General features: G+C 45.5%; 1 protein-coding gene across 1 annotated transcript in view; it reads right to left on the bottom strand.

Moving 5' to 3' along the window:
- FBXO9 (F-box protein 9) overlaps positions 1-27802 on the bottom strand; it is a 518999-nt gene that overhangs the window by 382471 nt on the left and 108726 nt on the right. Inside the window, exon 2 of the mRNA XM_085610843.1 lies at positions 22230-22301. Within this exon, the coding sequence (XP_085466969.1) occupies positions 22230-22301 (72 nt within the window). The remainder of the gene's footprint in view (positions 1-22229; positions 22302-27802) is intronic.

The raw sequence follows: 27802 nt of genomic DNA, 5'->3' as shown, positions 1-27802 counted from the left end.
CGACCGTGTCAAAAGCCGCTGATAGATCCAGCAATATCAAAATTGCTGATCCACCATGGTCCCTAGCGGCTTTGATTTCATCTGCAGCCTTAATAAGGGTAGTTTCCGTCCCATGGCCCCTTCTGAAGCCAAATTGTGTCTCATCTAAAAGGTTGTTTTCTTCAATGTAATCGACCAGTTGCGTATTCATAATTTTTTCAAAGACTTTAGCTGGGAAAGGGAGATTTGTAATAGGTCGGTAGTTTTTAGTATCTAGTGGGTCAAGATTTTGCTTCTTCAGCAGTGGTTTGATGGTTGCCCTTTTCCAGACTGTGGGGTAGGTGCCTGTATTAAACATGGCATTACAAATGTCTGTGAGATTAAGTGCTAATAAGTCAGGGATGAGCTTTAAGACCGAAGGGGGACAGGGGTCTGTTGGGGAACCCGATTTTATTGTTTGGATGTGATTTTTAATTAACTCAGTTGAGACCTGATGAAAATACGGGAAAGAGGGGGAGTTGTTGTTATTTCCCAAAAAGATTGGACGATTGTCTCTTACTTGTGTAGTAAAATTGTTATATATTTTACTGACTTTATCCTGAAATGCAGTGGCCAAGGCATCGCATAGATCTTGGGTAGGCGCAGGCAAGGGGTTTGCAGCAGATCCAGATAATTTAAGGACTACTTGAAAGAGACTCTTATTGGAGTCTTGAGCTTCTTCTATCTGGTTGGTGTAATATTTGCTTTTCTCAGAGATTAGGAGGAGTTTGTATTTGTGTATTGCCTCTTTGTATCTTATTTTATCAGCGACGTTATAATCCTTGCGCCAATGTCTCTCAAGATTCCTGCAGCGCTGCCTCTCCAATCTTAGGGTCTCGGAAAACCAAGGCGCTGAAGGAGACGTCCTGTTATTTGACAGACTTTTTAGGGGTACCAGTACATTAATTGCATTGTTTAGCCAGTTGGTGTATTTAGAGGAGGCTAGTGTAGGATTGGCTATAGGCTCGTAATTAGATGCTGATAGTTGATCATTGAGGAGCTGCTGATTTATTTGGCTCCAGGCTCTGAATTGTTTGGGCCTGCTATGAATAATGGGAGGGGTGTTTTTGTTTTTTACCTGGATGGTAAATAGTACTGCCCAGTGGTCGGTCCAAGTCAGGGGTAATGTTTTAGTGATGGATAAGTTGGGATTGCTGGTGAAGAGCCCGTCTAACGTATGACCGGCTTTGTGTGTGGGACCGGTAACCAACTGTCGAAGGGAGATCGTCTCCAGCTCAGTAAGCAGGGTCGTAGTGTCTTTGTCTTCTAGATTTTCCAAATGAAAATTAAAGTCACATAACATGGTGAAATCTTTTTCTCCTACCACGGGTTCCACCAGGCTGTCTAAGGAGGTGAGAAATCCTGTGCGAGAGCCTGGGGGGTGGTATAGAAGGGTTCCTCTGAAAGTGTAAGAGTTGTTGATTTTTATAGAAAAGGTTAATGCTTCACAGGTTGTATTGGGGAGCATCTCAATTCTTACCGAGTATGTGTCTCGGTATATAATCGCCAGACCCCCCCCTGATTTATTATTTCTGTCCTGTCTTAGAACACTAAAGCCCTCTGGAGATGCTGTGCAAAAATCTGGGCCAGATGAAGGGTCTCCCCATGTTTCAGATATGAATAGGATATCTAGTTTGTGATTGACTATAAAGTCTGCTACTTCATATCTGTGTTTGGGAAGTGACCGCGAGTTAATCAATGCCGCATGTATATGTTCTTGTTTAAAATTATTTCGTCGCACCAGGGGCGTTTCTGATGTCGTGTAACTGTTAGTTGTGTACAACATGAAAGGACATGAGGGACAGCGGAATGGTATGTTAAATTCCGGCGAGCAGGTGTGCAAATGAGGGCAGATAGGGGTGTTGGTGAGGTGGCCAATATTTACAAGCTGGGCACTGGAGTAAACTAATGAATTTTTGTCAACAGCTGGGTTAGGTCGGACCGGATTCCTGATCCTGGGCACCGACGAGGCGCGGACGGGCGCAGACGGGCTTGCCTTGTGCGCGCCTTCGGCGCGCCCGCTGCACGCGTCCGTTGCGCGTCGGCGCCATGCTACGATTAAATATCCAAATCCCCCCAAACGCTAGAGCGCCACCCAAACAAGATGTCCGCCCGCGAATGTCCCTCCAGGAAGTGGTGAGGGTGAGAGGTGATTTTACTCTGTTCAGCACTGCTCCCTCCACTCAATCAGCACGATGGTTGCTGCGGTGGACCGGGGAGTTAGGTGAGCATACAATTCAAATTATTACGGAGGTGCAGAGGCAAATTCAGTTTAAAATCAAATGTGCAGTATTCATAAAAAAACAATGAGGCATTCACGCTAGCGCAGCTATGAGGCAACTAACTTCTGTCTTCATGTCCGCTGCGCGTCGGCGCCATGCTACGATTAAATAGCCAAATCCCCCCAAACGCTAGAGCGCCACCCAAACAAGATGTCCGCCCGCGAATGTCCCTCCAGGAAGTGGTGAGGGTGAGAGGTGATTTTACTCTGTTCAGCACTGCTCCCTCCACTCAATCAGCACGATGGTTGCTGCGGTGGACCGGGGAGTTAGGTGAGCATACAATTCAAATTATTACGGAGGTGCAGAGGCAAATTCAGTTTAAAATCAAATGTGCAGTATTCATAAAAAAACAATGAGGCATTCACGCTAGCGCAGCTATGAGGCAACTAACTTCTGTCTTCATGTCCGCTGCGCGTCGGCGCCATGCTACGATTAAATTGCCAAATCCCCCCAAACGCTAGAGCGCCACCCAAACAAGATGTCCGCCCGCGAATGTCCCTCCAGGAAGTGGTGAGGGTGAGAGGTGATTTTACTCTGTTCAGCACTGCTCCCTCCACTCAATCAGCACGATGGTTGCTGCGGTGGACCGGGGAGTTAGGTGAGCATACAATTCAAATTATTACGGAGGTGCAGAGGCAAATTCAGTTTAAAATCAAATGTGCAGTATTCATAAAAAAACAATGAGGCATTCACGCTAGCGCAGCTATGAGGCAACTAACTTCTGTCTTCATGTCCGTCTAAAGCGAGGTGCATTACATTCCTTACTTCTGCCTCATGTCAAACTCCATACAGACAGCCCTCCTCTGCTACGGACGGCAATGCAATTTTGGAGGAAGGCGTTATCATATGCCTCTACAGCGACCCCATATTCGGCAAACATCCCACTGTTGGGTATCCCCACACCGCAGGGCAGGATTACAAAGACCAGGATCAGGGCCTGGACTGAGGTGGGAGTGGAGGAGGTTGGAGCTTTCTTTGGGGAGGGCAATCTACTCGACCACGACTCCTTCATACAAGCGACAGGGGCACCCACACGTTTATACCTATTATATACTACGGTCTCCCACTACATCAAGACTACATGGGCCCCACAACGTAGAGAACCTCCGCAACAACTTGGTTCATCTTCTATATTATATGGGGAACGGGGGACACCTAGTTAGATGGTTATACAAGGGTATACGTGCACATTCAGCAATCCCACTTTCGGCCCTCAGAGCAAAATGGTCCGAGGATGCTAACATCGAACTTACAGATAGGGCTTGGAAATGCATCCTTCAACAGCCTAAAAGAGTCTCCCGTAATGTCAGATTAAAATTTATACATACCATGGTTCTCCACAGGTCGTACCTCACTCCACAGAGAATCCATTGCATGTTCCCTGAGGCACACCACCACTGCCCTCGATGCGGGGGTGACGTAGCAGACTTCCTCCATATGCTTTGGTCATGCCCCCGTTTGCGGGACTACTGGGGAGGTGTCACACACTTATCTGTCTCGGATTGCGCCCTAGAGTGTCTCCTGGGCCTTCGGAGACGTACAGGCCCACAGAGGGTATAACAGATTCCTAGACTTGGCCCTCATACTGGTGATACGGGCCATTACCATGAGGTGTAAATCTCCCAGATGCCCGACATTATCCAGCTGGTAGGCAGACATAATACAGTGGGGGAAAGCAGAGTGCATAGCCCTATGGAGGGAGGAAGATCAAGGTTTACGGAAACATCCCATTTCCATGACATGGGACATTATGTTACGCGACCTTGAACTACTAGATTTAATACCACCACCGTACCTCCCTTCACCATGACTCTAGGTGCGGTTCTGTGATCACATGCCTTAATTATCCCATAATCTGAGGTATTTAGAACTCAATTATGGGTGGGGTAGGTCCCCTGGAGAAACCCTATTAGTTCCCTTAGGCTAACAGCTCCATTGACTTCTTCAGACCAGGAGTACGGGGTGGGCGGGATAGGGAGGGGTGGAAAATAGATAGGTTTGGATGGGGTAATTGGAAATATGTATGTGCTACAAGTTCACGATTTTTTAGATGACTTTATTTCATGATCAGCAAATATTTGACATGATGCTACAGTACATGGATTTCGTTTCCGGCACCGCTGTTTGAATACTGGTCGGTGGATTCGCACAATTGTATTGTTGCAACTATACAAAAAACAAATGACCTTCTGCAATAATTTTTTGTATTGCTAATGTTACCACGGTCCTCAATAAAGTATGTTAAAAAAATATATATAAAGAACCACACAATGGATCTATATATTTATGCAGTTTTGTATAGAAAATACATTGCTTGGGGGCATTAAAATCGTTTTACATTAGAAGTAATACGTTACAAAAGAAAAAAAAGATGGCTGACCAGCAAGAAGAATGAGGACACCACAAAACACCATAGGGCGAAAAGAATAGAAAAACAGTAGATATGAACTAAAAAACAATACATGTTTGCAGCACCAACTGGAAAGAGTATCATAAAAGATTCAGGAAAGAGGCCCAAGTAAAGGATAATGTCTAATGCTTAGAGCTGGCGATGGAAAACGAGAGACGTGTGACTTAGTAATAACTAAGCAATGCAGGAGGACAAGGCAGTCTCCGTTAGATGTACCGAGAAGGCGCAAGAAAAAACTGGTAGGGCCATGGGAGCTGGGTGAGCCGCCGAACAGCAGCACGCAGTAAATGAGAAATCAAGGGAGGTGGACTCTAAAGAAAGGAAGCTAATATAGGCCTAGCTAAAGTGTTGCTGCAAGACCAGAACTACTCACCTATATTAGTGTATTAGGACGGAAGGCACATACACATATTCCACAAAGCTACTCATCCCCCCACAAGAGAGCAACTGTTGTATATATCCTTTTGTATAGGTACAACAGTAACTCTGAAAAGCAATACTTTAAAGACAGGTTAAAATAGAATTTGAAAGAACTCTTTCCAAGGTCTGGAGCAAATGACAATGCCGATACAAGAAAACTGTTTTCCATATGCCTCACTTTGTTTAAATTGGAGCAACAAAATGACGTCATTTAAGGCCATTTAGCTAGCTTTAGAGTGTTAACTCAGATGCCCTCCTTCACAATAATGAATAAAAGATCTAACATGTGCCTTTTGTTATCAGCGGGGCCTTAAACTTTCCGTAATGGTATTTTCATTTAAGACTACACAGAGCAGATGTTGCAGGAATATTTGGAATCTTACCAAGTTGCAGCAGGTGTTTTAACTATAATGCTGTCATCTTTTTGACCAATTGAATATTTGGCAACATTGTTACTGGTCTACGGAGGATTACAGCCCAGAAAGGAAGTGTTTGTGGTGAGACGGTGCACCAACAAATGATAGTTTGGATACTATGTCAGGACCGGAGGCTACGTTTATGCTTTTTCCTTCTTTGCTTTATTAACAACATTTTTCTCAGCAGCCTCGGAAAAAAACATCCAACATCTTTTTATCCCAACTAAGGGAAAAAACGATCTTTAAGGAAAAATTAACAAACAATAAGTCTGTGCTACACTACAACTCCCATGAGTCAAAAGTCCCTTCCAATATTAGCTCTTTCTTAGTGTCCGCCGCTGCTAGAAAGGCCCTTCACAGCAGTTGTTCCTCCTCTTTCTTCGCTGCTCCAGATAAGTCACCTTTTCTTCCTCTGTGCCTTTTATTGTATGGCTGTGCTTAATTGCTTGTTTTGGCTCCGGGCCCCCGTCTCAGTTGTGAACGGGACCCGGAGTTGCTGTTGAGGAATCTTGTGGGCTTGGTTTCTCTTTCAGACTCCCTTTCAGGTGAGGGAGCGCTCTCGCTCCTTCCGTGACTGCTCCTTTAGCCGCGGTCTCCTATTTGTGCTGCTAGGGGGAGCTCAAGCATTTCGTTGGTTCAGCGGCTCGTCTCCTTAGATGAGGAGATGCGCGGCGAGCCCGACGGACCTGCGAGCCTTGTTCCCGTACCGCCACACCTGAACGCCCCCTCGGGGGTCCGTATTTTTCCCGCACAGTTAAACACTCACGCCCCGGTGGGGGTCTGTACAGCGGCGCTGCCGCGATAATCACCTGCGGGCAAGTGTAGCACACGGCGCTCCCGGTGAGCTGTTCGCGCGTGCGCTGGGTGGCGGTTGAGCCCAGTCAGGCAGCTAAGGGCTTGCGCGCGCGCGCGAGGCAAGTGCGGCCTCTATAACGGTGTGTTCTCACCGTGTTTGAATCCTTGCGGTCTTTCAGGCTGCCCAGATTCTTGTTTGGGGTTTTTTACTCCCAGTGGCCATTTTCCCCTTATAGCTCAAGGGGGGCTCTATCTGGAGCTATCTTTGGTGGGCCGTGTGTTGTGGTTTGTGAGTCAACAGCCAGGACTGCGTTGGCGCATTGCGCTGTAGTTTGTGTAGGGGGTATAGTTTCCCCAAGGCGACAATGAACCACACAGAGTTCTATGAAGAAGAACAGGTACAATACCTATCTCTGGATGACCAGTTTTTTGAGGCGGTGGATTAGTCTATATTTAGTTGTGTGAATGATGTAGTGGGGCCTATGGAGGAACGTCTATCTAACCGCATTATAGCGGAGTTCGCTAAGTTGGCATACTCCCATTTAGGCTCCCCGAGGCCGGTTCCTATCCCTCCCCAGGAGGAGAGGCCGCCACTACCTAAGAAGGGTCACACGGAGGAGGGCTCGGGGGAGCAGCAGGGGGTGGACAAGGACGCTTTTGACCGCCTCAAAAGCGCGTTTTTCTCGCAAAGGCGCCCGTGGCACCGCCTGCGCCCTCTCCAACCCTGGCCACTGCGGGATCCGTTGTCCCGGACTATCCGTTGCCGGATGGGGGTTCGCCAGTGGATACGGATGATGAAGAAGTGTCCTCGCGGTCTTGGCGTCCGGCCAGCTCTGCCGCCGAGTTACCACAGGATTCCTCGGGCATGCTGGACCCAGATGAGTATTCATTCGCGGTCGGCGGCCTGGGCACAAGGTGGCAAAGTTCGTGGCGGGTCGCCTCTGGAAGCCCTTGGAGAAGGATGCTAGGGGGTGTCTAAGGGCAGAGTGTCCTCGCCCGACTTTGGGCGGGAAGGTGACCCACACGCCAGAGCTGGACTCCAAGATGGCCACCTTCTTGGCCAAATATATGAAAGACCCACGTAAAGGCATAGACCGCTCCTGTCGTTCCTGCCAGGATAAACTCCTAGACGCGGTAGGGCCATTAACAAACATTTGAGATATGGCTGAGGAGACCAAGGTCATAAGATCCACCATCTCTCCTGACGTTCTTAAGAACAGGGCCCAGCGGGCGATTATCTTTTTGGGTAACACCAACTGCGCACTCTCGACTGAATGGCGGCGTAGATTTTTAATTAAATTGGACCCCAAGCTGGGCGACTTGGCATCGTCCGAGGCGGGGGCCGTGGCAGAAGGAGGCCTCTTTGGGGATCCTTTTGTGTAGGAATTGGGAAAGTTTGTGGCCACCTTTGCTTCACAAAGCCCAGTCCAATATTAAACGGGTCTTTCAGTCCCGTTTTTCCAGTGGGGCCGGTCGTGGCAGTGGCTGCGCGACCGGCCGTGGCGGACAGAACAACCCCGTCAGGGGACAAGGCTCCGGGCGGGGTCAGTACAACACTACCGCCAATTTTACCAACTTTTACCCGACCAGACGACAGAGATTCTGGGACCGCGGAGGCTACAAGAACAACGCAGGAGGTCCTGCACCCAGCGATAAGTCTCACTTCTCCCTCTCAAGTCCGCATTGGGGGTCGGTTGGCAGCCTTCCAAGAGGCCTTGGGAGCCATCACAAACGATGCCTGGGTCCTGCAAACCATTTGGGGTTTCCACATCGAGTTTTACGATTCACTCCGCCAGGCAGGTCTTCCTCATCCTATCAGTTTTTCCATGGCCGATGCACGTCTTGTCGACGAGGAAATTTCCGAGCTCCTCCGCAAAGGGGCAATCTGTCGGTCGGCTCTGCATCCCCATGGTTTCTTGAGCAATATCTTCCTAGTGGAGAAGACAGACGGGGGCGGCGGCCGGTCATCAACTTGAAAGAGTTAAACGGTTGGTTGATGTACTGCCACTTCAAGATGGAGGGGATCTATCTCCTTCGGGATGTTCTCCTTCCGGGCGATTGGATGACGCAATTGGATCTCGAGGACGCGCATTTAGTAGTCCGGATCCATCCCCCTCACCGCCGTTTTATGCAGTTCCAGTGGAGGCAACAGGTTTACGAGTTTACCGTCCTTCTGTTCGGGCTATCCACGGCAACATGGTGCTTCACAAAAGTTCTCCACCCAGCGGCGGAGTTTCTGCGGAGCCAGGGTGATCAGATGATTGTCTATTTGGACGACATCCTCCTCATGGCACAATGCCCTCAAAGACTGGCTCTTCAATTACAACAGACGGTTTCCCTCTTGCAGGGCTTGGGGTTCATAATGAACGGGGACAAGTCAATTCTACGTCCAACTCAGAATATAGTCTTCCTAGGGTTTGCGGTGGACTCGGTCCACACGTCATTGAGCCTTCCCCCGCGGAAGATGGCCAAGATTCGACATCTGCTTCGGCAGACCGTGTCCAAGTCGCACACCTCCCTCCATCAGATTGCCCGGGTGGTGGGCCTACTCTCCTCATCCATCCAGGCAATCGTTCCGGGACCCCTGCACTATCGTGCACTGCAACGCCTGAAGGCACATCTCAGGAGAGGCTTGTCGTACGACCAGAGGGTTCCTCTATCAGAGGAGCTCAAGGAGGAAATGTCCTGGTGGCTCTCCAACATGGACGCCTGGAATGGAAGGGCCATTTTCGGGGCCGCCCCACGACATTGTGATAGAGTCGACGCAATCAGGTCGGGGTGGGGCGCCCGCTGCGGCGATTTTTCTACTGGAGGCGCTTGGTCGTTAGACGAGCAGGCGCTACACATCAACTGTTTGGAGCTTCTGGCAGGATCGTTTGCGGTCCAGTGTTGGACCAGAGACAGAGCTAGCTCCTGCGTCCTGTTGAAAATGCACAATGTCTCCGCGGTGCGTTACATCAACCACCTGGGGGGTCCTCGGTCTCAGACTCTGGCGAACTTGGCGAAGGAGTTTTGGGGCTTTTGTCTGGAGCACCACATATTCGTAACAGCAGAGTATCTACCCGGCCAGGCCAGTCAGGTGGTGGACTGGCATTCCCGGCACTTACGGGATTCCAGCCAATGGAAGCTGGACGTTCAAGTTTTCCAGTGGTTGTTCAGCCTTTGGGGCCCTTTCTCGATAGATCTGTTTGCGTCCCGTCTGGACCATCAACTTCCAAGGTTTTTCAGTTGGAGACCGGACCCTCTTGCGCAGGCAACAGATGCTTTTCTGCAGGAGTGGGGTCAGGAATGGAGTTATGCGTTCCCTCCGTTCTCCATGATTGTGAGATTGGAAGCTCAGGTCCGCCGTCAGAAGGCAGAGGTGGTGGTGACACCGTTTTGGAGGTATCAAGTGTGGTTTCCAGTTCTTCTGGAACTTTCTTGGGATTTTCCAATCCAGTTTCCTCATCTTCTTCTGAATACGGACGGGGAGCAGCATCGCCTGGTCGCCCAGGGTTCTCTCCACCTCATGGCATGGCGGCTTTCAGGCGACGCTGGTTGCTCCCAGGCCTTTCGGAACTGGCTGAGGCCCTTTTATCAAAGGCCTGGGCCTCAAGCACCTCCAAACAATATCGGTCCGCCTGGACGAAGTGGTTGTTTCGTTTGTGTCTTCGACAGGGCTTGGATCCCGTCGTTCCCGTTCTAAATTTTTGGGCAGAATTGGCGACGGACGGCCTAGCATACCAAACCATTAATGCAATGCGTTCAGCTATTTCAGTGGCCCACTGTCCGGCTGAGAGTGCCCCCGTGGGCGAACATCCTATCGTTTGTCAGCTCCTGAGTGGTATTAGTTTGTCCTTGTCCCCGGAGCCGCGTTATTCGGTCTTGTGGGATGTCAATGTGGTCCTTAATTTGTTTTTGTCCTGGCAGCCTAATAAATATCTTTCCTTGAAGGAAATCTCTGCTAAATTGGCCATGCTGCTATGTCTGGTTTCTTGTCGAAGGGTCTCAGATGTGCGTGCGCTAGACATTTCTGCGTGAGTGTTTACTCCGGATGGAGTGACGTTTAAGATTGGCCTTCGAACAAAATAGACTTCGAGAACAATTTCATACCCGGCCTTTTTGGATGTACCCAAACTATGTTTCGTGCATTGCCTTAAAGCTTACGAGGACATTACCTCTGAATTGCACCTTGCCGCTGGGGGGGGGGCGCTCGGCCCCCCCCCACACTTCATGGTGGGGATCTTGTTTGTCCATTTGGTCCCCCTCTCGTGCTGCATGGACCGGCCTCCTTCCTCCCCCTTCCGTGGGCTTGGGGTGGGGTTGGTCTCTACTCCGGCCTGCCCTTCTTTCCTCCCCCCAGGGGTATGCTCAGAGTCCCCCAGACTAAGATGGTTTTCTTCGTGGCTTGGTTGGGTACGGAGGGTGGGTTCCGGGAGGGTTTGGGGGGTTGTGGGACAGTTGAGCGGACACAGCTCCCCTTGAATACAATAGTTCGTAGGCTAGGAATGTAATGCACAACACTGGGATGGACTGGTGGCTTCCCCAGCTGTCTTGGGACATTTTGGAATGTATTGTGGACAACACTATAATGGGTACAGATGGTGCACAATGCCCGAATTGTAGCCTGTACTTTCTGAATAATCACAGTGTTCAATGTGATGTGTATTGCAATGTACCTCCACATGAAAATCCCAATAAAGTTTGTTTTAAAAAAAAAAAAAGCTCTGAATTGCACCTTCCGGGCGAGAGACAACTTCTTATTGCATTAAGGAAACCGCACAAAGCAGTCTCGTCCCCCACCATTGCTAGGTGGGTGCGTTGGGTCAGGCAAGAGGCGGGGAAAGACACAAAATAGTTTGGTGCTCATTCCGCTAGGGGTCAATGGCTTCAAAAGCGTTTTCCCTGGGAGGGCGCTTGGAGGATCTGATGCGAGCCGCGAACTGGTCTTCGGATTCCACTTTTAGAGGGTTTTACTTCCAACCGGTGGTGGATATAGCACATTTGGTGGTAAGTAAGCTTTGAACCAGCATAATCAGAGCCTCCGGTCCGGACATAGAATCGAAATTTGCATAGCTTAGTAACCGTAAGTTTCAATTCTATTAAGGACACGGAGGAGAGGATTATCCCTCCCTTAGCACAATTGGTGCGAACCCACCCGTATGGCAGTAAGTAAAGTTTTTCGACCATTGTTTTGCATGTTATGCATAATGCTGGTTTGATGTATGCTTCTGGATTTCTATTGCGATTGATTGTACAGTTCCAGAGATTCTTACGGAATATGTTTGTTTCAGGAAATGATGGTTCCAAGCAAAGCCAATGATTCCGAAGCGTACGCGCGAAGAAAGAGGAGGGACAACTGCTGTGAAAGGCCTTTCTAGCAGCAGCGGGCACTACGAACGGACTAATATTGGAAGGGACTTTTGACTCATGGGAGTTGTAGTCTAGTACAGACTTATGGTTTATTAATTTTTCCTTAAAGATTGTGTTTTCCCTTAGTTGGGATAAAAAGATGTTGGATGGTTTTTTCGGAGGCTGCTGAGAAAAATGTTGTTAATAAAGCGAAGAAGGAAAAAGCATAATCCTCGCCTCCGTGTCCTTAATAGAACTGAAACATACCGTTACTAAGCTAGGCAAATTTTGATTCTGAAATATGTACAGCGGGCTGACTGTAAAGTTAAACCAACCAATAGATAGCATTGCTAGCATTCTTGCCAATCTCAAGTTTTGAAGAATAGATTTACAATCTGATGGAACAAGATCTTGCAATATAGAGATGTAACCATCAAGGACCCACTTCTATAAACATGAATGCCTAGACTATGTCCAAGTGCTAAAAGAGCTGTGCCCAGCACAGGCCTTTGAAGTTATCACAAAAAATTTAGAGACTGTGGGCTAGACCTAAGAATTTGTTTTATCCTAGATTTTAGTTAAATCACTATGACATGCATAAAGTTAGTCTGAGGAGAAACCGCACCTTTGTAAGCAGGAGGCAGGGAGTTCATTGCCTAGCTCAGACCTAGGAATGTATCCTTCAATGCTCCTGACACATACTTTCGCAGCTTCTCAAATATATAATCTCCATTCCCTTCTGCAGTCACCTGACAGCTATTGAATGCGATCTTCAGAGCTATACAAGGAATCTGTGGAGCAAGTTGAGGCAGGAGGCAAACAGGCAGAAATCAAACAAGCATTGGCATGGCCAATAGGTCTCATCTTTGGGACCTTATAAGTATTAGTTATGCAGCATAATATCTTTGGTGCAACAACATCAACTGTTGCATGGCTAAACACTTATACGGCCCCAAAGGCGAGACCTATTTGCTATGCCAATGCTTGTTTCCTTATGTTATCCAATGTTACCTGTCTTTCTCAAATTAAAACATTTATTATTTCAAACAGAAAATTAAAAACATAAAGCATTTTATATTGTTTGTAACTACGTACAATCTCAAGGTTTCAGCTCACCTGGAAGCTGACTGCACAGTCACACATTACTGCCGTCCAGGGGCTGCTCTTCCAGAGCAATGCTCTCCTGTGAGAATCCAGGCAATCATTTTTACAAAGCTGAAGCCTGGAGGAGTTTTACAAGCAAGAGGTTTCCTCCATTAAAGTAAATGAGAGGGAGAAGAGGTTGAAAGTTTACAGCACTTGGAAGCCTTTATAGCTGCTCTGTAATGCTAAATGCTGCTTCATAAAAGAAAGGCCTTCCGTCTGACATAACTGGCACTCAGACAGTTGACACAGCTACACAGACAAATTGATAACTACACAAAGGCAATTACCTTTAAAATAGAGGTGTTATAAAAGTCCATTTATTTCTTGTTTTCACCTAGTAAAGTCCTATCTCAACTGGCATTCAACTCCCTGGCCCTATCGCCAGAAAAATTAGATAAGAACTGCAAATAAAAAACCAGTCAATGAGTTGAATACAAATTCCAATAACACCCTTTAAGAAAATACCACGTAGTCCTTCGATGATTTAAAGGATACCCAAGATTAGGTCAGTATTTTCTGGTGGCAAGAGCCTAGGACAATAATATTACTACTGGCCATTTATAAAGAGCACACCACAAAAGGAATTGTTAAAGCCACTAAAATAATACGTATAGTCCTAAGAGCCGGAGTTCTCGGGGAGCTCAAGCAAGCGTTTCACATACCTCGGATGCCAGTAAGCCATTCCATGCCCAACCTGATCTGCATGTACGTGTGCATCAGCAGCGTTACTTACTACTCTGCATAAATACTCACAAAAATAAGACAGGCTCTTGATCCGCTGTGCACATAAGATACAAACAAAATAAAATGTGCTGTACACTGCTGGACCTTGCAGGACATTACATCAACTACATATACTGGAGAAGCTTCAGCACAGAAAGTAGCTCATTCACAGTGGGCACCAATTAAAAAAAAAAAGAGCAGTTCAACAACACAGCCTGAACTTTCAAACGATTGTTGCAAAGCTTGGCCAGGCAGAGTAAAATAAATGCAGGTGCCATCTACCCGGCATGTGCGGGTGGGGCATTTTAGGAGTACAAGAGAATGCCCAAGCTGGTGTTCCGCGAGAGGCACACAACAAACGGCGATTTTTGGCAGATTAAAAACAAGTTAAAAATGAAAGTGCCGTCAGCCGGCCACGCTCTTAGTGCAGTGTCACATGAAGGAGCGTGGTATGTTAAGCATCGTAAGTTCCGTTGGGAGGCAAAGTTAACAAGTGGGAGGGGTGGGGGGAGTGCACGCGCGCACACACAGGAGACAACACATGCAGCTGGGCGGGCTTGAGCCTTGAGGCTTGAAGTAAACAAGTGGAAGGGGTGGGGGGGGAGTGCACGTGCGAGCGCGGGCTAAGCAGCAGCTGTTTGCTCTATTTCAAAGCACACACTTGTGCTTGTGGCGCGCCGCTACGCGCTACCGCAAGCTGTATGCTGCCACAAGCACGAGTATGTGCTTGGAAAAAGAGCTGTATGACAGCTAAAGGTCTCCTATGCGCGCTGCGTAGGCGAGACCTAAAAAAAAGGAACTTATATTGTCCTTGCCTTCAAGGACAAGATTTGTAAAAGCCTGGATGTTAAAATAAAAGTATAGGAATCTAAAACTGCCGCTTCAAAAAGCTGCAGCAAGTCTATGTCGGCATGTCCGCACTCTAGGGTATTTCAAATGCATTTGCTACTAACTCCCACAGCTATATGTTCTATAATATAACATTATCAAGACGAACAAAATGTTTCTATTTTGCAGCATAACATGCTCTAGTTGTGGGCTTGCATCCTTGCTTGAGAATGTGAATACATTCTTGTGGTAAGTTACGATAGCCAAACTCTATGACCCTATGAGCCAAACTGCTAGATTGAGAGTTTTGGGGTCTGGGTGTTTGATTTGTCCTCAATTGTGAGTGAGAAGGTCCAGCCTGTTGGGGAGCTTCTCATGTGGAACTACTGCGAGATCTAAAAATGTTGTGAACCAGGCTTGGCGCGCCCAAGTGAGAGTAACAAGGATCATGTTTGCCGGAGTCTTTGAACCAGAAATGGAATGAAAGGGAGAGATGGAAAAGCGTAGACAAATATCCCTGACCAACTCATCCATAGTTTGTTGCCCTTGGATAGTGGGTGTGGGTACCTGGAGGTGAGGTTTGGGCATTTTGTGTTTTCGGCTCTGGCAAAAAAGTCTATTTGAAGAAACCCCCACATTTGAAAGTAAGGAATGAGGTCTTGCGGGTGGAGTTCCCACTTGTGGGTCTGTTGCTGCATCCTGCTGAGCAGGTCTGCAAAATTGCTGTCGCCCCCGGCAGACATTCCACCAAGAGATGAATGTGGTGGTGAAGAGCCCAGTTCTATATGTTCTGAGACAACTGTGACAGCTGAGAAGACCGTGTCGCCCCCTGTTTTTGTAGATAATAAATGGCTGTCATATTGTGTATCCGGCCTAGGACAACCTTGAGAGATAGATGAGGAATAAATAGCCTTTAGTGCTAGGAAGATCGCCTGAAGCTCCATGTAGTTGATGTTTAGGGATTGAAGTTTGGCATCCCACAGATCTTGAGAACTGTATATGGGCACTCAAACACATCTCTGATGTGCCAGTGGTGAGAGTGAGGTGAGGAACAGGGTCCAGAAAAGGCCACCCCTTTGCCAGGTTGTCGGTGTTCCACCATTGCAGAGAACGGTGAGGGCGGCAGTCTATCAACACTAGATCTTCGAGGTGATCCTGTGATGGAGACCACTGTCAAGCTAGACATTTCTGTACGGGACGCATGTGTATCTCACCTGGGGGACCTATGGCAATGCAAGAGACTATCATACTCGCAGACGCATCACAGTCCGTAATGTGGGAGTTTTTTTTGGCTGGAACTGTGGTAGAGTTACCTGAAAGCTCTGAACTCGAGTAGGATTGAGATAAACTAATCCTGTGTGTTGAGGACTGCTCCTAAGTAGGGTTGAATTCGGACCAGTTGAAGTTGAGACTTGGGGATATTTATAGAAAACCTTTGTCTGTGAAGTTGATCCACTGTCAATTGAGTGTACGGTTGGCACTGTAGGTGGGGACTGGCTTTGTTGTGTTAATTGTCCAGGTAAGGGAATACGTGAACGTTTGGTCTTCGCAGATGTGCGGCGACCACTGCCAAACATTTTGTGAAAACTCAAGGTGCTGTGGTCACATCGAACAGTAGAAATTTGATATGTTAAGGTTTGCCTGCTATGACAAATCTGAGGTATTTGAGGTGGGCAGGGTGTAATGGTATATGGAAATAGGCGTCCTTCAGGTCCAAAGTTGCCATGAAGTCACCCTGTTGGAGAAGTGGAATAGCATCCTGTAGTCACCATATGGAAATGCTCTGATGGATTCCAGACCTCTCAACTACTATATTCTAAGATTGGTCTCAGTGACCCATGTTTTTGGGGAATGGGAAAGTATAAAGAATAAACCCTTGATCCTTGTTGTTGAAGCCAGGCAGGTTCTATAGCCCCTCTGAGAAGATGGGCTTTGACTTCTTCTTTAAGAAGTATTAGATGATCCTGTGATAACCTATGAGTGGGAGGTGGAATGTTGGGTGGCGTAGTAATGAGCTCCAGACAATAGTTATGTTGGATAATGGCTCGTACCCATTGGTCTGTGATGATGGACTCCCCGATTGGGTGAAAATATTGTTGTCTGCCGCGGACAGGTGTTGAGAGGTTGGGGGAAGGATTCAGTAGTGACTCCTCTGCAGGGGGGTGTTGCTCCGCTTGCGGATACACCCCTGCCCCTTCCCTTGTTGTTTACACCTCAGAAAGAACCTACAAAATAACCCTTACTGAAGGCAGACTGGCCTAGTTTTAGTTAGGAATTGGAGGAGACTGTGGTTGTGAATTTATATGCACCCCTGTAGCCTGCACAACAAACGGGCCCCATAGAAGTTGCTGTCCGTAATGCTCCCAAGGCCTTAGCAGTGTCAGTGTCTTTTTCATTTCGTGATAGGTAGGGTCAACCTGTGGAGCAAAAAGGGTGTTCCTTGTCAAAAGGTCCATTTAGTACTGCCTAGGGGACCTCTTGTTTGAAACAAGAACACCTAAGCCATGCGTGTCGTCTAAGAAGCACGCTGGTATTAACACCCCTAGCAGCTGCATTCGCCATGTGTAGTACACATAGGATGGAATTGTTGATAATCGTCTGACCCTTTGTGACCCCTTTTTCGGTGTTCCTCCGGGAGCTACTCTAAGAGTTCCTCTATCTCATCCCAATGGGCTCTATCATAGCAGGCCAGAAGAGTTTGGAAATTGGCAACACACCAATAATTAGCTGGCTGTGCTGCAACCCTTTTCCGAGCAGCATCTATGCATTTACTCTCCTTTTGATGAGGTGGAGTATCCCCTGTAGCCTGGCTTTCAGCTCTCTTAAAGAGCAGTAGTTCCAACTATGGAGTGCGGTGGAACTTGACCCCTGATAAAGAGTGGGTCTGAAGGAGCTGCCTTATATTTTTTGTCCACCCGTGGGGTGATAACTCAATCATGAACTGGTTCTTTAAAAGTTTCCTCAGCATGTCTCATCTTGCTGGGAAGCATGTGCACGTGTGTGGTAAAGAGGATATCAAACAAAAAGCCCTGTTGTAGGGTCTCTTTGTGTAGCTCAACACTATGGAAAGCTGCCTCCCCCCCCAGCAATACATTTCTGAAAAGAGGCATCTTCTTGCGGGAAGCGACGAGCGGGATATAGATCCGGATTTTAGGGGGTAAAGGGATCAGTGTTGTATGCATTCAAAGGGTCAGGATACTCTAACGGTAAACATCCATTAGTACGGAACTTTTAGTTCGCATACCATTACTCGCAAGAGTAACAACTAACAGCCCTTTTAAACCCCCCATCATCTGTACCTGGTGACACTGGAGGTGAAGCAACAAGTGGGTCAGGAGGTGTAGATGAAGGAGGGCATGGAGATGGTGGTGTTGGTAGTGATGGAGGAGGAGGATGTGATGGTGGAGGAGGACGAGGAGGCTGGTGTGTAAGACTGGTGGTTTTATCTTTTATTTAACTTTTTTGAGGCACAGGACAGTCTAGTGCCTCTTGAAAGGACAGCTTCCTTTTCGGTGGCGGAGAAGCAAGTATCTGCCCTGTACCTTCCTGGATTTAAATTTTCCATTGGCGAATGTCCATTTTTAGGTCAAGCCTGGGCAGTTCATGAGCTGCTCTGCGAGCCATGCTGTATTTGAGTATGTACTTGAAGCCCCGCCCACTCACCGCCCATATTTGTCATTGGCTTGTGTCATTGTCCTTCGTAAACGCTGGCTTCTTGTTAGTTATTAGGCTTGTACATCCCTCATTAGTACCGCCTTGTCTTCATTTGTAACCTTCCATGAGGACTGGCCCTTTTACTTCGGTTGTTACACGATAGTTCTTCTTTAGACCGTAAGCACTATTTTCTTTAATCAGTTTTTCTTACTGCAGGAGGGTTTCTCATGCGCAGTTGTGAACACCGGCTTGTTTAACTCGTAGTAAACGGGGAGCTCTTCAGGGGCCCTGGGAGACAAATGCGGGAAACTCAGCGATGCCTTTAAGGAGGTCAAAGGTGCGCGATGTAAAAAAAAAGAAAACGTCTTCCTGGAATTTTTCTTTTCTTAGTAGAAAATTAAATCCTCTTGATAAGGATGGAGCAATTCAGAAATTAACACAGACAAGCATTCTTAAGACCCAGGCGAGCGCATTCTCGCCCCACCCGCACTGCACATCAAGTCACTGCATTACTCATGCACAGCTGAACACTGGAAAACTGAGATGAGGTTAAGAACACGTCACTTGAGGGAAAGCGTGGTCACAGTGGAAGCAAAAATTAATCAAAACACATCACCCTGAATAACCACATTGATCAATTAGAATTCCCACACACGGCTTGACTCCTCCACGACCGATTAAGATTAAATTACCCTTGCATTCGGACGGATTCCTCATAATAAGGACTTTCTTTGCCGATGCCGACAGGATCATTGATTCAATGGTGGACCAATATGATGACACGTGCCATTAACACTTAAACAACCCTGAGACAACCCGTCCCTCTGCCATTTATTTGATCTATTCCACGGACATTCTTCCTGGAGAACAAGGTGGCTCCCCCTGTCCTGATGTAGACCCCAGGCTAAGGATTGAATGCTCCTCTAAATTTGGGGCCGAAACGTTTACTGTTCCCTACATACCTGCACTGGCCTTTTACCCACAGTTAGATAACAGTGATTGATAGGCGGTATCTTTTTAAAACTGTATCTCAATTCCGATTATTTTAACGACCAGACAGGTCTTTGGAAATAGATTGCATGTATTGCACAATTCGCCATTCTTTCTCCACGAAACCCTCACATGAGCACATTTCCCTGCACATTACTATCACTTTTCTTTGGAGCACCTTTTATGCAAATTACATTGATTACTCGTTTCATATTAAATGATAACATTTCCTTTTGAATTTTAATTCTGATCGATTAATGTGGTTATTCAGGGTGATGTGTTTTGATGAATTGTTGCTTCCACTGTGACCACTTTTGCCGTACTATAACTGACCCAGGTCTAGTGATTTTTGGGTTTCCCCCGTTATTGTGTAACACTTGAGGGGAAGCAGCAGGAAGAGTTTCGCATGAGAAGTTGGTCAAACAATAGAAGGCACATTCACCTTTAACACTGGCAAAGCATTCAAGGCCTGGGGCGCTGCCAGGAAGGATTAACTCTTTGCTGCCCTGAGGTTAATGCTTTTGATGCCGAGGTTTGCAGCTGCAGGCGATTGACGCATCCACTTAGTACACAACTCTGCAGAAACTAAATTGATCTCACTTCCCACTAGTCACATGACAGGGCTGTTATTGTGTGATTAGCCCCGTGGCTTGATTTGGCAGTTTGGATTCACTGTTAGTGACGCAAGCCTAGCAAGCTTGTATTTCTTACAACAGAGCAACCGTTTTAAAAAGAAGCAATTTTTAAAGCATTTACCCCATAAGTGTGATGACCTATTACTCAAAGCTGTATGGTTAGATCAGAATTTTGACTGAAAAAGTTTGTTTTCTCAATTACCATTGGTGGTAACTAGTCTGCACAAACCTTTCCAAAAACAAGTTCATCCGACTTTCATTCACCATGTCATTCATCGTGGGGAAAGGAGTCAAAAAAGAGACATTTTTCATTTAATTCCCCACAGGACTCTTTACTGTACACTTCCGAAAAGAAGCATCTGCAACGCAGTAGGTCTCGCATTTACGCAAGTCTGAGCTATTGGCATTGTAAATGACATTGCCTTTTATTTATGTTTTGGTTTTTAAAACATAAATAAAAGGCATTGTCATTTACAATGCCTATAGCTTAAACTCTCGCTAATGTGTGACCTATTGCATTCCAAATGCTGGTTTCAATAATGGGTTTGAACGGAGACATGGAAGCTGATGAAGGTTTAGAAAGTTTAAGGCTCCGTAATTTTCAGGTACCGAGGTTTTCGGTGTGGAAACTGGTTTATTGCTTGGAAGCGAGATAGATGTGGTTGGTTGCTGGCTTAATCCTGAAAGTCGCTCTCAGATAGATGCCGAAAGTATCAGTTTTGGTGACGGGCCCTACGGCAGTGCATCTGAAACAGGCCTTCAGATCCGACAATGTCCTGAAGGTAGTGGTGGTCCTGCGACCTCTATGTGAGAACATTTTGAGGCCCGCTTGGGCATTGGAGCAGGGACTGGGGTCATAGTACTTACACGTTGATTGGATGGAAGGTTGTGTATGTCCATATCGACCTCCACGTCCGAGCCGGAGCTTTCATCAGGGGAGAAGACCCCCTCTTCGCTCCTTGCCGAAAATGTCAGAAGTGTCACCTCTGCTTCTAAAAGACATTTCCAATCGACTAGCCCTTGATCTCGTAGGGATTTCTTGGACTGAAAGGACTTACAAGCATCACATTCAGCTTTATGATGGTCTGGCGAAAGGCACAAGTTGCACACAAGGTGTTGATCGGTGTGCAGATATTTTGCGTTGAAACATGGGCAAAATCTGAAGGGTGCGAGTTTCATCAGAAAGGCATCTTCGATGGAAACGAGCACACGCAGGAGTAGGCCTGAGATGGGTGGCACCCCAAAGGGTGATCGGCCGAAAGCCGAACCAATGAAATTTAGGAGTAGCGCAGAAATTAAAAGTGTGATTGAAAACAATACCGTCAGAGACAGTAAAGTACCGAAGAATCGTACAGAACGGAGTCGAAACACACAGCAGAGGCACATATGTCCAAACCCAACAGCGAAGAGAAAACAATATAACAAAGGAGTCGATGCTCATGTGCAATATCACAGAGAGGAGTCATTAGGTCTCGTGACTCGAAAGACTTCTCAGAACAAAAACAACTTGGGCAATTCCGGACCCAACACAAGATGGCTGAAGTATGCAGAGCATGCGTATCTATGGCCACACATGCCATCGAACACATATATACATTATACACTTACTCAGTCTCATTACTCAAAAGACTTCTTTGAAGAAAAACAACTACCACAACTTTGGACCCAACACGATGGCAGGAGTATGCAAAGCCTGTGTATCTACAGCCACACATGCCATCGAACAGATACATTCATTATACACTTACCTGCAAAATACTTACATTTTCCTGGTAAAGGAATGAACGGTAAAGGCATATTTGTTGTAAAAATAGGTGAGGTGTGGTAATGACGCATGCGTTGTAAAGAAACACGTTGTTCTGACCGCGTAGTAAATGCTGTTTCCTAACTTGCACAGATGGCAAGCCCCGGAAAAGTCATGTGGAGGGCCCTGTAGACCTGTGATAAGCTAAAGTACTCTGCATAATAGCAACCTCTGGGATCCTAATCACCAGCTTGCGTCTTCCTTACACCAAAAGTTGAAAAGCTGGGCTAATTGTTGACAGCCACCATTCAAGGAACCTAAGGGACAATGAGACTCACAAACTTAAAACACTTTCCTAATGTTAGCTTTGAGAGAGTTAATGGTCATCAAATTGGATATTCCAGTAGCTAGTAAACACTTATCTAAGCTGAGATTGCATAGAGGAAGATTTGCGATCCACACAACCAATAAATTGTATATCGTCTGCCTAACAGAAGAAATAAGATCAACAGAATGAATGGGGGTAGCCAAGTGAAGGACATAAGAGCTCGGCTCAAAAAAAGCTTTGAGGGATACCAGGTTACTCACTGCGAAGAAGGAATGAAAGACTGAAGATCTACGGCCTGGACATATTACACAAGGGAAGATGACATCCATGCCAGGGCACTGGCTCCCAAATGTTGGAGGAGGATGGAGTGAGACACAGTGTTAAAGGCAGATAAGAGGTCAAAAAGATCAAAGCATACCAGCCTTCAGAGTCCACAGTCATGCAGACATCATTTAGCTTCTTGGGTCAGACTAGGGGATTATGGTTGGCAGATGCCACGGTAGACATACCTGCAGATTTGCTTCGTTGGGCCTTTCATTTTCATCAGACTTCAAGATATCCGAATCTCGATCACCTTCTGCCTGTGCAAGATAGAGAAAAAACACAAAGACTCAGTGGATCCAGGGTGAAATCTACATACTTGATGTGTTATTAGCTACACTGTACAGTTATATGTACTCTTATGCAACAGGTGTTAGTTAATTTGTCATTAGCATCTAGAAGTAGAAAGGTAGCCCTGAGAATGTAGTTTACCTGATGAGATGAACTCCATTATTCCTCTTAAAAATAGTTCAACTATTGCCTATATATGGGCTCAGAGATAACGGTCAGCACTGTACAGCAATTACATTGGACTTGGTGCTCTTTCCACTAGCGATTTAAAGCACCATACCGCTAGACCAGAAGATTACTTTTACACAGGGTCATGCAATAAGTTAATGTGGTCCATTATCCGTCAGCAGTTTCATTTATTACTACCTTCTCAGGACTTCCTTTCTACTACAAATGTGCTCTGTCTGTTACCAGAGTCAACCACCACTGTTTTGCTAGACTTAGTTTAGGTGTTGTTGGTTTCAACGCTTCCCGAATTGGAGCGCCGGCAAACTTATTGAAACAGCAATCCTAGCTTCAATTATTCTTTATGCCTGCAGAGGATACTTACGTGCAATTCCTGTCTTGCAACCATCCTGCAGGCAAAACATCCACACAGGACAACACACCACCTGACAGCGAAGGTGGTATTTTAGGTAAGAGAGTCTTGGAGTCTTAGCAGAAAACCGCTAGTCAGGTGGAAGTGATCAGAGTGCCATTACCTTGTCTCATTGACGGCTTCTTGGTGTTAAGTAGCTGGCCTTTTTATCCAGCTAGGTATAATCCCTAGTCAGATCACTAACTTTTTTATAGTGTTGAAATCTTGACATGAATGGTGTGTAATTAACAATAACAGAAGAAAAAGATAGTGCTAAAAGTGATTCCGTTCCAGAGACCACATTCGTAAAGCAGATTTTACTAACTGTCACTGAAGGGAAGTTTTGAATTGATTAAAGACACAGAGGCAAGTCTTGTGCTTTTGAAAGGAATAAAAACCCTAATTTAGATTTAGGACCTAATTATTCAGTTTTATCTGTCACTTGCCCACAAACTGTGAAATATTATGTAAAGACAGAAAAACAGTATAATGCTGTTTAAACATGCATGTTAAAGTTGCACAATCGTATCTGGAAATAACCTACAGCCTGCTTTAGAAAAAAAAGGTCTAAATGCGGTCTGGTTTAAGTGTTTTTTCCTCTTCATTGTATTAGAGCTGAGAACGTCCTGCCTAGGATATTCAACAGGAAATTCAGAGCAGCAAGAATGTTATCCATTGTAGTCTGTAAATTTGGCGTGAGAAGTCACTAACACAGGAAAGAGCTGTTCTTGAAATAAATGTATGTAATCTGAGTGGGATAGAACGGAAAAGCAGGAAGCTTTTTCTATTGTGAACACTGTATTAAATATGGATCTAGGCCAAAATTAGTATTATAAGAAGTAGACGTGAAGTGTATGCAAGTTGAGACTGACTTGTGCTTTGCTCATAGCACATCACTCTCCCCGCTGAATTAGCCTGGCATGTACAATAAACCTTTTTTGTACCCCTTTGTTGCAGAAGTGGTGATTAAATGATTTGCACTGCTTAAAGGATTTTTTCCCGACATCGTGGCAGAACCAGCCAAGAGATCCCCTTTGTTCAGGCCTGCCGCTGGGGAGGTTCCCCTTCGGACAACTAATTTAGTCGTGCACAATTTGAGGAGGATGACAGACGCCCGTTGATACAAAAGATCTGTTTTTTGGACGACAGAGGTACCGGTCTGGGGGACGTCTGCAGCGGCTAGATAAGGTAAGAAAAAAGGCCGATTGTCGAATCCTTGTGTATTGATCCACAACTGTTACAAACGGAGATGTGTAGTTAATCCTGGCAGACCTTTGTTTAGGAATAGTCAGAGAGGAAGAGAGAATTAAATGTGTTTTGTTGATCCTGACAGACCTTTTGTTTAGGACTCGTCAGAGAAATAGATGTTTATTTAGTTAAACTTGGCAGACTGTTTTTCTTTCCCTTGGGGAATTATTAGAGAAATAGGAATTATATAAGAAGTCTATCCTGACAGTTTGAATTAGGAAAATGTTAGAGGAAGAGAAAAAGTTGACATTTTGTATTAATATGTAATGCGAGTTGTTTTTCTAAACTATATAAATATATATATATATATATATATATATATCCAAAATCTCTTAATCAAAGAGAAAGTAGGGTCGCACTCCGCAAAGTATGAGAACTGTTTTTATTTTAGCCCAATTAAAGTATGCAATAAATCCAAAAACAAAGCGAGCTGGGGGTCGCGTAACTAGTTAGCATGGAGGAGTCTCGTTCGTTATCGGAATTAACCAGACAAATCGCTCCACCAACTAAGAACGGCCATGCACTAACTATAACGGGGGAATTTCATTGGTTTTTTATCAGTAAAATTTCCGCTAACTATAACGTGTGAAACCTATGGTTTTTTCAGTGAATATATATATTATATATATAAAAATGCATGGGGAAAACGTGTTTTGGGACCCCCCTTTTTTCTCGGCCCCCGCTTGACGAATCACCCCGGGACTTTCAGGGTAGGAGCTGAACGGAGCGCCCCATTAGTTTTGAAAATTTCGCGAGGATTCGTCAACCGGCGCCAAAGTTATTCAAAATAGAATTTTGAGATTTCCTATGGAAACTAGGTTGTAACTATAACTATCTACTGGCGACTGCCAGTAGATAGATAGATATATATATATATATCTACTGGCAGTCGCCAGTAGATAGTTATAGTTAGGACCGTGTTTCCATAGGAAATCTCAAAATTATATTTTGAATAACTTTGGCGCCGGTTGACGAATCCTCGCGAAATTTTCAAAACTAATGGGGCGCTCCGTTAAGCTCCTACCCTGAAAGTCTCGGGGTGATTCGTCAAGCGGGGGCCGAGAAAAAAGGGGGGGTCCCAAAACACGTTTTCCCCATGCAATTTTCCATAGGGACCTTTAGTCCAAGGTACAGCCCGAACGGCTGAACAGAATTACTTGAAATTTGGCAAAGAGGTAGTCCTCAGGTCAGGGAAGTTCCTTTTGCAGGTCTGGTGTCAATCTGTTCAGTAGTTCCTGAGAAAATCAAAAGTAAAATCATACATATATGTGGGCGGAGCCTAACCACACATCTCATCCTGAGATCTGATTGGCTGTCAGCACTTCATGCAAGAAGTGTTGGCAGCCATCTTGGGGCCAATATACAGGATAGCACCTCATTAAAAAGCATTGCAGTTAATAGAAGGTTTTAAGACTTTAGTTACATTATAAATCATTTGTTGATGGTACCATACTCATTTTAGGAATTGTGGTATGTTCTAAGGTGATTTCACCATGTGAAAAAGCCTTCTGCTGGGATATCATGATTGAGAGAAAAATATTTTCTCATGCTTTTCCCACAGAGGTTTGGAAGGTGATCTATAAGCTAAACTGAGAGCATATTTTCTGTAAATTCACATTATCTTTCTCAGTCATGTGAGAATGAAGTCTGACATTCTCAGTAAAACATGTACATCCAACAAGGGCAGAGACTGTCAGATTCCTTTGTGTTCTACTGCAGCTTCCCAGAGTGTTCCAAAGAAAAACTAGAGCACTAACAGTCCTACTTATGATAAACGTATGGCACACCTGAAGCCATCTTGCTTGGATTAAAGTGGTAACTCTTAAAACATTTAATTTAAAAAGGAACAAAATGAGGGGGTTCATTTTTGATGATGACATGATTAGCGCTGCAGAAAGAAAAAATTAGGGCACATTTTGAGTGACTTCTCAAATCCTCTTCTATTTCATTAAACAATTCTGACATGCAGACTGAAACATGCACTTTCAATACCAGCAGCAGTTTTCCCTGGTGAGCAGTAGCTTTACTACAGTGATCTAATGAGCAAAAAGAGTGCTAACATTCTGAATTTATGGCAAATGTGTGACACATCTGAATGCCTTCTTGATGGAATCAAAGTAAAAAACTGAAAGTATTTCCTACTGAGGGGACTGCAGTAAATGAGGAAATTAGGAAACTTCATAACAAATAAGTCTCCCAAGATGCGACCAGAGACAAAAGAGCCCAAATGTAGCCCAAATATCACCCAGATGTAGCCCAAGTATAGCCCAATGACAGAATGTCCCAGAGTGTTCTTAAAAACAACTAGAGCGCTTACTGTCTTCATTATGACAAAAGTATGGCACACCTGAAGCCATCTTGATTGGAATAAACTGGTAACACTTAAAACATTTAATTTAAAAAGGAAAACAATGAGGGGGTTCATTTTGCCATAGAAATTATGATTAATGCTGAAGAAAGAAAATGAGGGCACATTTTGAGTGACTTCTCAAATCCTCTATTTCATTAAAAAATTCTGGAAATTAGTAAACATCATAACAAATAAATCTCCCAAAATGGCCACCGGAGACAAAAGAGCCCAAATGTAGCCCAAAATCACCCAGATGTAGCCCAAATATAGCCCAATGACAGAAGTGTGCAAAACACTTATTATTTTGTGTTTTTGCAGTGTTATATAGTGTAGACTTGTCAGGTATTGGAGTGCTTTACATGAGCATTGGTTACAACACACAAGAACAAATTCATTTTGGTTGTAGACATGGGGAGACTAAGTGATTTGACCAGAATCACAGAATGTCGAGCTGAAGCAGAAACTCCAACCTGGTCCCCAGTTACAAAGTCTGCAGTTCTGGAAGTAACACCACATCCTCTCCCCTAAGTGCAACATTTAATCAAGTGGTCAACTGGATAAAAAAACAAAGATAACAAATGATTTAAAAGTGCTTTGTCGCTATTTGAAAACTCAGAAAATATGTCCTTATTTTAGTCTTTTAGAGCATCAACCATAATTTTGATGCCAATAAGGCCCTCTCATATATGTAATTTCTAAAGGAAATGCTCTAGGCGTTCCACACTTTTGTAATAAATATAGAATGTTAGCAATCTAGTTGTTCATTAGGATACTGTTGAGAGGCAGGGGCACGGACTCTGAAAATTAAGGCAGGTAGGAGGGTGCAAAGGCAACAATTTAACCACACTGAGCAGGCAGGAAGGGCCGTGGCAGCACAACAGACTATGGAGGGCAGTGGAAAGGGGGCATGGGCAACAAACCAACAATACAGGACTTGCAAGAGAGGCTGTGGCAATGTAATAGACTATTGTGGGCAGAAGGAAGAGGCAATGGTAGTACAACCATACATGCCAACAGACCCGTTTCAGCCAGGAAACGTCCAATGTTTTTAAGCTCAAATGGGCTTTATTTGATCTGTCTCCTGTCTACAATCTCCTCTTTTTCAATGTAACTCAAAGGGGAAAATCAATACCCCAGTTTTTTTTCAAAATCTCTCTCTTACCAAGTTCAAAATGTTCGCAAGTATGGTACATTGGATCATGGAAGGAAATGGGGTAGGGACATGGACTTGGTAACAGAGGACAGGAGGGACATGGAGAGGTGCACCAAACTGACCCTGCAGGGCAGGCATCAGG

This window comes from Triturus cristatus, chromosome 6 (assembly GCF_964204655.1).
Source record: "Triturus cristatus chromosome 6, aTriCri1.1, whole genome shotgun sequence".
Taxonomy (NCBI): domain Eukaryota; kingdom Metazoa; phylum Chordata; class Amphibia; order Caudata; family Salamandridae; genus Triturus; species Triturus cristatus.
This window is presented reverse-complemented; position numbering and strand designations above follow the sequence as displayed.